This window comes from Neolamprologus multifasciatus, chromosome 8 (assembly GCF_963576455.1).
Source record: "Neolamprologus multifasciatus chromosome 8, fNeoMul1.2, whole genome shotgun sequence".
In the NCBI taxonomy this organism is placed as follows: Eukaryota; Metazoa; Chordata; class Actinopteri; order Cichliformes; family Cichlidae; genus Neolamprologus; species Neolamprologus multifasciatus.
Window position 1 is genome coordinate 26,927,706 of NC_140446.1, and position 14,452 is coordinate 26,942,157.

General features: G+C 40.2%; 1 protein-coding gene across 2 annotated transcripts in view; it reads right to left on the reverse strand.

The window, feature by feature from the left end:
- Positions 1 to 1,711: 1,711 nt before the first annotated feature.
- ca10a (carbonic anhydrase 10 (inactive)a) overlaps positions 1,712 to 14,452 on the reverse strand; it is a 261,218-nt gene continuing 248,477 nt past the window's right edge. For both annotated transcript variants that reach the window (XM_085171388.1, XM_085171389.1), the window contains 5 exons: positions 12,812 to 12,907; positions 9,923 to 9,995; positions 7,380 to 7,534; positions 6,913 to 7,087; positions 1,712 to 2,631 (listed from right to left, as the gene is read on the reverse strand). In XM_085171388.1, the coding sequence (XP_085027514.1) occupies positions 2,609 to 2,631; positions 6,913 to 7,087; positions 7,380 to 7,534; positions 9,923 to 9,995; positions 12,812 to 12,907 (522 nt within the window). In that variant the 3' untranslated portion in view covers positions 1,712 to 2,608. The remainder of the gene's footprint in view (positions 2,632 to 6,912; positions 7,088 to 7,379; positions 7,535 to 9,922; positions 9,996 to 12,811; positions 12,908 to 14,452) is intronic.

The following is a 14,452-nucleotide window of genomic DNA, read 5'->3' on the forward strand; positions in this document are numbered from 1 at the left end:
AAATCCAATCTATTATTATTATTATTATTAAAATGGCTAAAAAAAGAAAAGAATCCATTGCAATGATCTAGACAAAGTCTAAACCTCAACCCAATTAAAGGACTGTGTGCTGTGTGGAGCTCTGTGGTTCTACAAGCAATTATATGCAAATTGAATTGAGATGCTGTAAAATGCACTTCATCTTCAAATCTTCATCTAACTTATCTTTAGATCAAAGACAGTTGAGTTAAACAAGGGAAAGAAACCTGTGAACTGCTAAATTCTTGTGTTTTTATTTTTTGTTATGTTCCAATACATAAAACCTTAGAACTGATAGAGGTTCTTTTTACGGAGACTCTATGTCTACCTTTAACCCTGCAGATTGTGTAGCTAGTGATACAAGCGGTCATTAGCTTAGCTTGGAGAACGGGAGTACAGTAATTAATAAACAAATATTCATATTAATAGTAGATAGAATCCCTAACCTAGTGACTAAAGTGCCACTGTTAGTGATTGCTTGCATTCCCAGCATAGTGACTAAGATTTGCAGTGTAGCCACCAGCAGCCAGAGGCTGTAGTGGCTGTAGCTCAGGTGGTAGAGCAGGTCATCTACTGATCGGAAGGTTGGTGGTTCGATTCCTGGCTTCTTCTAGTCTGCACGCCAAATATCCTAACCCCAAATTGCTCTCCGATGCATCCATCGGAGTATGAATGTGTGTGAATGTTAGCTATAAAGCACTTAGAAAGATGTGCATTCACCCATTCACACAAGCACAAGTTGTGTAAAGTGCTTTGAGTGCTCAAATGAGTAGAAAAGCGCTATATAAGAAGTCCATTTACCATTACCATTTAATGATAAGATGATGGAACATATTTATATGTGTTTCAGATTCAAACTCCAAAATACCTTAACTGAGTATACCAGAATAATATCCAGTAGTTCTAAGATGCTTTCTAAACCCCCAAGTTCACGAGTTCATTCACAGTTTGAATGGATCCCTGGTTTTTTGTGACACTGCATTTCAATACACTAACTAAGCATGCGCCCTTCAGTTGGATTTCTGCATCCAACAGAATATGACTACTACAGCTTGAAGCAGCTCACAACAAGTTTCCCACTATTTGTAAATCAGTTGCTGCCTTTGATATTGATAAACACTCCTTTGGTCAGCAGTATTACTTTTTGCTTAAGGAAATTTGGTTTCTTTCATTTGTTGTTTCTCTTTATATTTGCAACATTGGTCATTCTTCTTTCCATAAATTCTAAAATACATTTCCTGCTTTTGGGCTTTAATATGCTTGTCACAACCATGCTGATAGTCTGTTTCTCCCGGAGCCAGACATTTTCCACCATTGAGTTCTTCACAAAATTTTTCTTCAGCAACCCATGGAGACACCATTACTGTAAAGCAGGCATCAATCTGCTAGATCTCTATTTCCTAACATGTGAGGTTCCTCTTTTCATGTCCTCTGGTGTCAACTGATGTGATCTAAAAGAGTACTACAGATCACAGTAACCCTGACAGTGCTACCTGAGTTTGATCTGTATCCTAACCAGCAATCCAAGATGCCCATTCTGAGATTCTGAAGCATTTCGCTGCATCCATTTCGGTGTGGCCAGAGTTATTGAGCAAGCCTCTAAAGGGGAATACTGTAACATGAACATATTTAATGTGAAACAGTACAAACAGGTGGAGATAGAACAAGTAAAATCCTCAGATAGTGAAACATGTTAACTTTCCAGACACATTTATTGGGCTGATAACATCAAACACAGTGTATGACCATTGTAAACAAATAAAACAGAAATAAAAGGCATCAGCTCAGACTGAGAACTGCTGCAGAATTCAAAGTGCGCCAAGCTTTTTAAAATTCTTAACTTTTTGTCTTTTTAATATCTTCTTAATATATTTTTTGAATGTTATTTCATTATTTTTTTTCTTTACACATTCATTTTTCTTTTGTATTGATAATTATAATATGTACATATGAGGCCATATGAAAGCTTTGGAAGTTGTCCCATGGCATTACTCTAGTTTTGGAAAATGACAAGGTAAGGCTGTGTTCCCTCTCTGTTGGTTATGCTGATTGCATGCCCTGTTGGTGACTGAAATGAAACGTCCACGTGAGTCTTCCTGATGGCTCCATATTGTTGAGCAGGGGAAAGGCAATGACTTAGTTCTAGGAATTTCTTACTGATAGCAACATCTTTTATCTACAAAGGTCCCTAAGGTTGTCATAGTGGTTGACTGGCTACCAAATAAATGCTTCGTGTTTTTTTTTAGGTTGTCTATTTTTTGTTTTCTCCCAAAAAGTATTGATATCAAAATGTTCATATAGATATAATTGTTCAGTGGGGGAAAGGACCTGTTAGCATGTGTTTGATCAAAGGTTCAAACAGTTCTCACTGTATGAAAAGAAGAGTCTCTTTCCTTGCAATGCAAAGTTCCTTCATTTAAATAATGTCTGGTGTTATTTGTCTTTATACAATGCCATGAAAAATCTTAGATGAGATACAGCCTCGAGACCAGTTGTCTTCTTCATTCTTCCCTGCCTCACTTCTTTTTCCATTTCTCTCCCCTCATCCTGAACTCCATCTCTATGTCGCCTTCACGTTCATCTGAGAAGGCTACTTCAGCAACCACTCGTTCACTGGAAGAGAGAAGTGGGACAGGAGTGGACACACAATTATATATAATTATATATGAACACAGTTATATATATATATGCAGTGCTCTTCACGGTTCAGCTGTTCTCTGACATTATCCACCCTGCACCATTTTTCATTTTTAGCCAGGATTACAGTTTAAAATGGCCTTAAGTGAATGCCATAAATGTGTGTTATGAATCTTTGTATTAATGCATCTTGATAGATAATTTATGTTTATCTGTTTATGGAAAGTTTTATAGATTTTTCATAAACATTTTTGAAGGACCACATGGTAATAATAATAATAATGTGTATGTGTTAGTCCCCCATAGGGAAATTGCTCCTCTGCATTTAACCCATTCACCCAGTGAAGCAGTGGGCAGCCACCAATGCAGCGCCTGGGGAGCAGTGTGTAGAGACGGTACCTTGCTCAGGGGTACCTCAGGGTAACCGTTCAGTGGAGTCAAACCCCCGACCTTCCGATCATGGGGCCACCACTCTACCTACTGAGCTATCCCTGCCCCCTTTCAATAATGTTGTATTTGTATGTATTTGAGACCGAAGCCTAATGTTTTCTTAAGCCTAAGCTGAGCAGTTCAAGTAGGGTTAGGGTTAGGGTATCTAAGTTTTAGTATCTAAGACTGACAAAGTAGTTATTGTTAGGTCTAATTATTGAATGTTTGTCATTATGCTTCTTAAATTTGTACGGTCTTAGTTTAATCTATAGGATCAAGACATTCCTTTGTCCCTGACCACCTCTCCACTCTGTGCTGGGGGAGGATTATTACACATCCCTTGTGAAGATTCTGTTTGATGTTTGGTCAGCTTCCTGCCCTTTGTATGGCTTCACTGTGTTATCTATGGTGAACCATACATTGGGTGTGGGGGAGACTACCCTCCTTATGACCAGGATGTTGTAGAAACAGTTGTGATCAGGAAGACACACACACACACACACACACACACACACAGTGCCTTGTCTTTGTAACCATTTGGGGGTTTTACGTGGGCGGTGCTTTTGCTGTGATGTGTATTGTGTGAACTGTTTTTCCAATAAAAGGCAGCGAGCGGAGGCCGTCGTTGGGGTCATTTTGTGGTAGACACCGACGAGGCCTCCCTTGCAAGCAAATCGATCGATCGCTGACTGTCTTGTTTTCTTCATGATGAATAAGTCTCTAAACCAGCGGGGCTTGACCCAACAATTATCAGTACCTAAACGTAACAAATTGGTTTTCAGTGTCTAAACATACACAAGTTGTTTTTGTGCTTGGAACTTACTAATGAAAGTAATTGAAAGCAAAAGTAAGAAAGTGTAAACATTGTAAATCATCACAAAACTCAAATCCAAACCTGGACACAAACCACAGACTCATGAACTCCAGACTCCACCAGCATCCTTCCAACTTCCTTAAAGCTTTCGCTCCTTAAAAGAGAATCTTCAAAAAGTAGTGCAATGCTCTACTGACAGGAAAGGACACCTTGTGTGCATGTTGGCACCATTAAACAGAAAGACAGTGTTTGACATTATGTGACAAGAATGTGGGGTCATGTTTCTGTAAGAAAGCAGATACATTTCCCCTTTTAATGAGACATCCCCACCCTACTTCATCCTGAAGGTCCTCAATTCTCAGAACAATTAAAAGAAGCAGGTGTTTTCGCAACTGCCCCCCTCAAGGTATGCAGAGAGTGCTTTTTGTTTGATGCTCAGGAGACTCTAAGGTGGGTGAATTTCTGAAATCTCTCCCCACAACTGCTCCCTAGAATAATAATTTCATCCTTTAAGAGGAAGGCAGGGGAATGTCAAATAGCAGAACAGAGAACCAATGAGAGACTAGATACAGACGACAAACCCTCCCTATGCTCCTGAGAGCTATGGTAAACCAGGATTCAGCCTCCACTTATGGATACATAAGTGAAAGGAACAGAGATGATGACAATTATGGAAAGACCTATGAACACATACTTCAAGAAGAGGGAGGACCATAAGGTGACATATAACAGCAGAGGAAGGTGTACACAGATCGGGTACATCCTATACAGAAGGTTCAGTCTCAAAGAGATAGAAGACTGCATGGCGTCGACGAGGGAAATGTAGCAAGGCAGCAATGGACAGTAGTCTCTAGGATGACTCTGGAAATCAAGAAGGAGTGAGTGAAGGCGGAGGCAATGCTTAAAGGTTGGAAGTTGAAAAAGGAAGAATGTTGCAGAGAATTTAGAGAGGAGTCGAGACAGCCTCTGGGTAGTAGGGAAGAATTACCAGAATGCTGGAAAAGTACAGATGAAGTGAAATGCCAAGATTTTTTGTCCGGTGTATGGCCAGGTGGCTGGCAAAGAAAAGTTCTCGTATGGAGATGTCTAGAAGCTGGACACTAGGTAGGAGAAAATGGTCTGTTTCAATTAGTAAGTCGGAGAGATTGAGCTGAAAAGGATGTGCTGCAGGTTAGAGTGCTCAGAATACAAGTGGAAATGTACTAACAAATGAAAAGACCACCTTACCAAGGTGGTAAGGAGATGTCTGAACCATTCCTCTGACCTGAGGAGTGGAGACGAAGTCTACTGGTACTGATTTTCAAGAACAGAGGTTACATGGAGATCTGTTATAACTACAGGAGGATAAAGGTGATGAGCCATACTATAGAGATATGGGAAATAGTTGTTGAATGTTAAAGAGAGAAGTGACAATTAGTGAGCAGTAGGCATGCCTTCATGCTGAGAAAGAGCACTACAGGTGCAATTTTTGCTTTGAGAGTGTTGATGGAAAACTACAGACAAAGTCAGAACAAGTTGATAAAAAGCGTAAAAGTACATGAGGGTGGTGCAGGACATCTATGAGGACAGTGAGAAAGCAGTGAAGTGTGGGGTAGGAGTGACAGATGGATTCAAGGTGGGGTGGGATTACATGAGAGATCAGCTCTGAGCCTTTCCTATTTGCAGTGGTGATGGACAGATTGACAGATGAGGTGAAGCAGGCAAGCAGGAGTCTCCGTGGACTATAATGTTTGCAGAAAACATTGTGATCTGTAGTGAGAGTAGGCAGCAGGTGGGAGAGAGCCTGGAGAGAAAAAGAATTAAAGCCTGGAGAAGCAAGAAGGGATACATGTGTGTAAATGAGAGGGAGACAGTTGCAAAAGTGCAAGGTCAGTTATACAAAGCAACAGACAATACACAAGAGAGGTGAAAAAGAGAGCGGGTGGGCGGAGATGAGTGTCACGGGTGATTTGTGACAGGAAGATAGCAACAAAAATGATAGGGAAGCTTTACAAGATGGTAGTGAGACCTGCTATCGTGTTCTAGTTTGGCAGCTGTGGCAGTAACAAAAAGGCAGGAATCAAAGCTGGAGGTGGTAGATTTTCATTATGACTGACCAGAAAGGACTGATTAGAATCCGGCATGTCGGAGGGGCAACGTTGAGCGTTTTGGAGACAAAGTTAAGGAGGAAAGGCTGAGATAGTCTATATGTGCAGTGGATGGATTGTGGATGTGCTGGGCAAAAGATGTTTAATATGCTGCTGGCAGGAAGGAGGAAAAGAGGATGATGACAGATAAGATTCATAGACGTAGTGAAGGAGAGTCAGTGTGACAGAAGAGAATGCTTGTGTTGTGAGTCCACTGTGATGACCTGTGCAATCAGCTGAAAGAAGAAGATGATCTCATTTCCTATTTGTGGGGATCATTTTATCAAAATGAATGGTTTATTCACTAAGATAATTGCTGTAATCTGGACCTAGTTCCAGGCTGGTAATGTGTACGCCCAGAATTGAGAAATACTTTGAAACTCTGTTGCCATTTTGAAAACAATTTAATACAACATTAGAATAGAATAGAATAGTCATTTCTTGTGATTCTACATGTACAACAAAACTATGTTTTTGATGTGCTTGTTGTTGTTTTTAGCTTCTATAGGTGTAAAGTGTAAAAGATTCAGTACTTTTGTTCATATAATGTACATTTCTTAAAGCTTTCCTAGCATTTTTTGTTAATGGTTGCCTAGTGTAGCACATTCAGTAAAGGAGCAGTCTAGTATGACCACTAAGAAAAATAACGGCAGCATCTTTGTATTTTTTTCGGGTTCAAAAGATTTGTTTTTTTACAGAAATATGACTTGCCTATTTTATATATTTGTTTTTGTATAATTGCTCTGTTGTGTGCACAAAAACAAATGTTATAACCAAACTGTGCGATCTTATGAAAGGACATATCATAATATCTGTAATTAAATATTGTTTAAATGTCAGACACTGAGAAAGTTACCCAAACCAGCCATCTGTAGAAGTAGTTTTTACCTCGGTACTGGAGCTTCTGGGCCCTGTTGTTTGGGCAGTCTTTGCCCTGCATGCTGAAGTTAATATTGGTGCGGATGCAGCGGTTGTTTAGAGGCTGCACAGGACGAACGTTGTCACTCATGCTTAGAAAGATCTGAGAGGGCTGGTTCTGGCTCAGCAGCCGCAAGGAGTGCATCTAACATCAAGACAGAGAGAGAGAGAGTGAGAAAGAGGGGGAGGGAAGAGAAGCAAGATTGGCTAAAGTATCATGGAAATGTGAGCCAGCCTTTTTATTCACTGCATTAATTTCCAGCAAGGTCTGAGTAGACGATAACTCACAGGAGGAGAGATTTTGGAGGAAAAGCCTCAATGTGAGTAGACATATTTCACAGAGTAATTTTTTGAGAGAGAATCCTGATCTGAGACAGGAAAGCCCCAGTGTATTCTGGGAGCTTTGTTTCAGGTCTGTGCTGGAGGGTGAGGCTCACCTGCATCCGTGTAAGATACACTGGCTTGTTCATCAAGATCCACGTGGCGGTCTCAAAACATGGAGGGATGGTCATCGATCCATCATATGTGATAAAACTACTTGTTTCTGGATAAATCTCCTCTATGTTCAGGCCATTCAGTAGATATGCATCATCTGCAGGGTAAAAAGGCAGAAAACCGAAACAAAATGAGACCTCTAATGTTTCATCGGAAGACACTGGAAAATTGCATTTCACATGTAAAAATTAATGGATTTGTAAACAAATTACTAAAAGATTATCATATACTGTGATTTTTTTCACAGACTTGGAGGTAAGGAGACAGTTACACTACCTGTTTCAGTTACTGGAGACAAAAAATAATGGCCCACAAACAAGCAGTGACTTAAGGTGGCTGCAATAATTTCATGCAAAGGATTTTCTTCCAAGCAGTAAAGCAATCCTTTTATTTATGCTAGTTTGTCCAATTATTTTTGAGTCTAAAAATGGGGAACTATGTCAAAAAAGGCTGTAATTCTGTAATCAGTGCTGAAAGTTTTCAGTCACGTGTTTTTTGTTTGACTTTAAATAAGTGGTAGTATTATAAGGGAAAGATATGTGAAAGCTATATCACTGTCCAAATGTTTTTAGATATTCAGAAAATATTCAGATCTGGGAGTTGGACACTGGCACCAAATTCGACCAACCTGACCAAGGAGAAGCAGCACTCCATTATTTAGAGACATGCACAACTCTCTGGTGTATATCTTTATGGAGACTGATTCATCACTACAGCACAATTGTTAGAGTACCATGCAACGTAATTTGACTGTATATAAAGGATGCACATAGTCACTGTGACATCGCTAATTGGTTAATGCTTAATGAAATCTTTGAGCTCCACATTTTTCATCTTGATGTTTGGAATCTAAATCCAGTCCTCCAAGTTGGCAAAAAACTTGTGATTGACAGATCGTTAGTCAGTGAGCATTTCCTTACTCTAACAGGGACTATAATTCACAAAATGTTGTATTTAGTATGACCTAACATTAGTGATTCAAACTAAAGTTTCTACTGAGTTTCCCATATGCTTCTATACAGCCTGAAGACTTTTTGCATCTAGAGGATTTGCCACATGTTGGTCATTATGTAGGTTTATGGCACATCTGCATTTGCTTCAGTTTTTATTAAAGCTTGCAGGTTGTTTTGTTTTGGCCATAGCTCTAAAAATGAGTCAGTGTATGATTTTAATGAAACTGGTTATAAAATTCAGTATTTAACATAAATTGCTGAGCTGATATTTTCATTCATACAGAAACTTTCTAGGGTACTCTAACTCAACTGCAATTGTAGAACAAATACAGTGGATGGCATAAATCTGTGTACTCCAATTGAGTAGTAAACAGTGAAATACACTGGTGTAACAACTAAGCTGTAATTTGAGTCACTTCTCATACGGAGTCTGATTATCATTACAACTCTTTCATTTTTTCTCACTTCTTTCATTTGCTGTTCTGTGAATGACAGCTTGTTGGTGTGGCAACACAAAACCTCTTTTATTCAAACTGTCTCCACTGTCAGGATGCTAATTGGACAGACTACAACTTCCTCGTCCTCTCTTTCTCCCCCTCCATTCGCTATAACTTGCTGTCTACTAGTCCTCTCATGACAAATGGGCTACTGATTGTGCTGAGGTCACAGTGGTGGGCTGCTGCAGCTTTAATGCTGAATCAGCTGCATCACTACAAAATACTAACTGATGCATCAAAGGAATAGGAGCTGTGAAAAAATAAAAAGCACTTTAGGCCACTCCACCTACACTGATATTTGATTGTGTGGATTTTTAATGTGCATGTATCTTCATGTACACCGTGTAAATCCGTGCTTTTGGGAAGAAAAACAGAAAAACGCTGGGCTGGTAGCATTATTGGCTGTGAGAGGGATATGCCTAAGGACTCATGGGTATGAGTGGGTGGTGTGTGACAGCATCTGTATGTGTGTTTCTGTGAGTCAGTGTGTGCGAAACAGCATATCTGACAGAGTTTTGACAGCTGTTAAAATCCATGCTTTTTTGCTGCTCCTCCTAGTGAACCCAAAAGATCCACCTCTGCCACCCAACAACTCACCCACCCCCAGTGACATGGTGTTCACAGACCACATGAGGTTATCCGTGATGTACAGCCCCAGAAACTAGGTTCTACTGACCACCTCCACAGCTGTGTTGGGTTGGTTCTGATGTTTACAATGACCTCCCGAGCTTTATCGATATTCAGGTTGTTGATTCTGACCAGCCCACCATGTACTGTGTCATCCACAAACTTCACGATGTGGTGGGTGGCAACCCTGGGGATGCAGTTGCGTATCAACAGGGTGAAAAGTAGAGGGTTCAGAACACAGTCCTGAGGGCTCCCCTCTGTGCTGAGGATGATGACACTGGACAGGCTCTATCCAACCCAACCATGCAAACCCCATGAACTGTGATCCACTTGGAGCACTGTGCAGAGCATGCTGCTTGGCCAATTTATGATTGGTGCTTTAACAACTTATTACACACAACCACCTACTTTTATATGTTATTCTTGTGATGGTGTCTCTGTTCAGCATTCGATTCAGGAATGAGTTCGAGGTCTCAGCAATCTAGAAAAAAGAGAAAAGGAAAAAAGAGGGTCAAAAGAGTGAGGTTAAATGGTCACGTAATGAGTTGAGAGCTCTGCTCTTGTATGATTAAACGAAATTTAATCTATTTGGGACAAAGTAGAGTAAGAAGTATAATGAGAGTGTATTTTTTAATCTATCACCTTTTTAGGAGACTATTAAAAAAGCCTCAAACACTGTGCTCTAATGACAGCAGAACTTGAACTGAAGTCTGCCTCTGTTGAGGTAGCAGGAGTTGTAAATGTCTTCATGGGAGGCAAGTGGGTAATGGATAATTTTCTGGGCAGTGGAAATGGCCCTTATGAGTGCACTTCACTCTGCTGAGAAGCAGATGGCAAACCATGCAGACATGCTTTAGGTCGACGCACACTCAGAAGAGTGGAAGAAGGAGACAATCAGTTTCTGAGCCAAGTTGTTAATTCTGTGGATCCACAATCGGTGGAAACACTGCTGGGCCTGTTTGACCCCTGTGAGTTTTACTACTGGGGTAGGTAATGGATTCCATGTATAGCTCTTATTTAACACAAAGACATAACCTTGTGATTTTCTTTTTGCTTAAGAAGTATATGAAAATGAGGATAGGCTACTGAAACCCCCGATGTTTGTTTGCTGTTAGTTTTCCACACATTTTTACTATGATTTTGCTTCCTTTGTTATTTGATTATTGTATACATACAACCACATATTCTTACTCATGTTGCGATATTGAGTTTCATCTTGTGGCCCAGTCTCACACACTGCTGAATTTGCATGCTGATGAAAGTGGAACTGATATTCAACTGACAAGCAACTCACTATTTTCTGTATGTAAACATTTTAAAGTGTCCTCATCAGTGCGTGCTTGGAGAAACAGCTAAGTCGTAAGATGACATTTCTTACAGCAGCTTTGCAGTCATTTAGGCACTTATGCTATTACGGAGCACACATCCGCAGTAGGTGTACAGCTAATTGTCAAAACAAGAATAATGAAGGAATATGCTAGGATAGTACCATATAAACTTACCTGGATTAATTGCTCTGAAAACACAAATTGCTAAAGACAAAACAAACAAACATTCACTCTCATTGTACCTGGGGAAAAGGCTGTTACTGGTATAGTAAGTCTCAGTTTCTGGCTACATGCCTGTTCTAAAGCCTGTCCTCCAGTTGTCTAGTACTGTGATAATTCCTAGAATACTAGGTATGGTAAAAATCAAAGATTTATTTTTTGTCTAACCTTGCCTGACATGAACTCATGAAAATCAGATTTTTGTTCAGCTAATGGCTTCAAGTCCATCCTTTACTCTGACCTCCATAACTAAAATGAAAACACACTGTCAAGCAAAGTTTTGCTGGGTGTTGGACCCAGCCTTTGGAGTTTATTTTGTTTTATTGAGCGTTTTTGTGTTATTATGATAAGTTTCACAGTCCTGAATTTATTCTTGTTATTGTTTCGGATTTTTCTTGTGATCTCAGTTTATTATTCCTATAATTCCCTATTTATTGAATTCCTTAATTCCCCTTGTGTTTTGTCCCTCACTTCCCATGTGTGTGTGTACCTTTGTCTTGTTTCCATTTTCTGTTTACATGTTACATGTTCCTCCTTGTGTTTCACTCCACGTTCCCCCTGCCTCTCTTGTGTATTCATGTATGTTTGCCACAGCCCGTTTTGCCCAATGCCCCTTGAATTATGTCAGTGTTTCCCTCTTTTGGCCCCCTCCTCTGTCTTTCCAGTCAATTCTGTTCTCATGTGCGTTCCTCCCTCCCAGCCATGTGTCTTGCCACATGTTGAATTTGTGTCTCAGTGTTTCCTGTTTTGTTTCAGCAGTCTCTTGTGTTCAGTGTGTTTAGTTTTGCTTCTCTGGGTCATTATTTCTATTCGTCCCAGCTGTGTATGTGAGAGAAACATGGCATTGTTTCTCTCACATATACTATCAAATGTGGGACCTCATATAGACAGTTCTTGCCAAATCATGTCCAGTCAACTAAATTTACCATAGATGGGCTCCAATCAAACAGAATGCACCCGAGCTCAAATATGAGTGTAATTGTAAAGGTTTTAAATAAATGGTAAATGGACTGATTCTTACATAGCACTTTTCTACTCTCCTGGAGCACTCAACAAGCTTTATACAACATGCCACCTTCACCCATTCACACCTATGCTTTCTACCTAACATTCACACACATTCAGATTCAGACAGCAACTGGGGGTTAGTATCTTGCCCAAGGATATTTGACATGCACACTGGAGAAGCCAGGAATCTAATCACCAACCTTCCAATCAGTAGATGACTTATACCTCCTGACCTGCAGCCACCCACATGAACTTACGTACATGTTTTATTTTTTGTGCATTTGAAACAATGAAACAAATGTTTTTAGCTTTGTGATTATATGGTATTGTGTGTAGAACTTTGAGGTGAAAAAAATTAATTAATTTTTTTTTATTTTGGAATTTTCCGGGAGCACTGTATACTCATGACAGTGGAGTTCCACACTCATAGAAGTCATGGAATTCTGTCAAAGTAAGAAAACTGCTTTAAGTTATTCTTGAATAAGTATATTGTTACTGGCTTGTAATACTTAAAAACTGATTAAACCAGGTCAAAATTAACATGGCTTTTATGCCCAGATTCAGTATGAATGTATAAAACTCAGAATGTAGCAATTTGCATTCTGCTGGATTTTATTGCTATAAGTCAGGATGCCATAGTAACTGTAAGTTGTTCTGTGTCAAGATAAAATTCCATTTCTGTGAGTGAATACAAGTACACATTTGTATTCGCGCAGTGTTTAAACATATGTATGAGGTTTACCTTCATGAATATAGACACTATGACCAGTCCATTGGGGCTTTTTGCAGCTTCTGTATAATTTGTGTACAGCTCATGATTGTAGTGGATCAGCTGAACCTGGAACATAAAGAGAAGAGAAGTAGGGAATTACAGAAAGAAAAACATCAGTCTGATAGTTTTAGTTTAAACATCATGAAGGTGCTTGAAACAGTTACTATAAAATAGAAACCTTTGAGCACATTTGTCAAGAATGTATAGTTGCCTTGTATCGATACTCAATCATTCACTTAAATCTTTCCTTATGGCTAGCATATCAGATGATTAAAAAGGGAAAATCAATACAAATCTCTGGTAAATTAAAATGGAAGCAGCTGACATGCAGATAATTTGTATACTTAATGTGTATAAGGACAGAAGTAATATGAAGGACATTAAGAGACGCGGATGTTCTGTCATTATTCGCTCCAAGGCCAGTCTGCTGAGCAAGCTAAACAATCTTCCAGCATGAGGTTAATGTTTGACTGACAGATGCTTCATCCACAACAGCTGTTCGGTAGTTTAAGCCTGTTAATGATGTTTTGGCATGTGCAGACCCAACCGCTCAACTTCCAACTCTTACATTTAAAATGCCTAACCTATGTGTATTTGAAAGATATACAATATATCATGAATAGGCACTTCTTAGAGAAAAGGTTTAAAAGTATCAGATTTTAACAATGAATCGAAAGCAAAAGAGGACAGGGAAATTAAATACATTTCTGTAGTTGACAGGAACGTAACCCATGCAACAAACAAATACATTTTTTTTCGATCTATAAATCACGCCTTCCGATCCTTTTGTGTGCCATTCCTGTGTCTTGTTTCCTACTTTTCTTATCTGATCTTTGTAGTTTGATGTGGTCTGCAAGCTAAGGGAGGTCATTGAAATCTGGGAATAGCATCATGGTGGGGCGACCGTGGTTCAGGGGGTTGGGGAGCTCATCATAACTGGAAGGTTGCCAGTTATGCAAATACGATACAATATAAAATACAATACCCTTTGTCCCCTCCATGAATTGCTAACTTATTGTGGTGGAGGGGTGGAGGGATAGGGTTACCGGTGCCACACCCTGTGGCCATGTCCACGGGCCCCAGCACAGCCTAAAGAGGGGATTATGGGTCCACCCTTCTACAGGCACACCACCTGCATGAGGTGCCACAGGAGTTGAGTGCAGTGTGTGCTGGGCAACGGCCAGTAGCAGAGATCCTGACGGACTGATCTCCAGCTCCTGAGACTACCAAGCATGATATGGAAGGTCATCTCTCTGGTGGGGAAAGAGGTTGAGAGGTGGCCGGCTGTGGTGGGTATCTTAGTATCCCCTTGGGTTGGTGCCTGTACACTGGAGTTTTTCCCGGTGGACAAAAGGGTTTGTTCTCTGCCAAGGCGCAGGAAACTGGGTGAGGCAGACATTCTCATGATATCAGTATGAGCATGTCCCGGGGCAGACCCAGGACACGTTGGAGAGATTATATCTTTTGGCTGGCCTGAGAGCACCTTATTTTCCCCCAGGACAAGCTGGAGCAGGCTGCCACGGAAAAGGAGGTCTGTACTTCTCTGCTTAGGGTGCTGCGACCCAGCTCCAGATAAGCAGAAGAAAATGGATGGACATACCCTTTGTGACA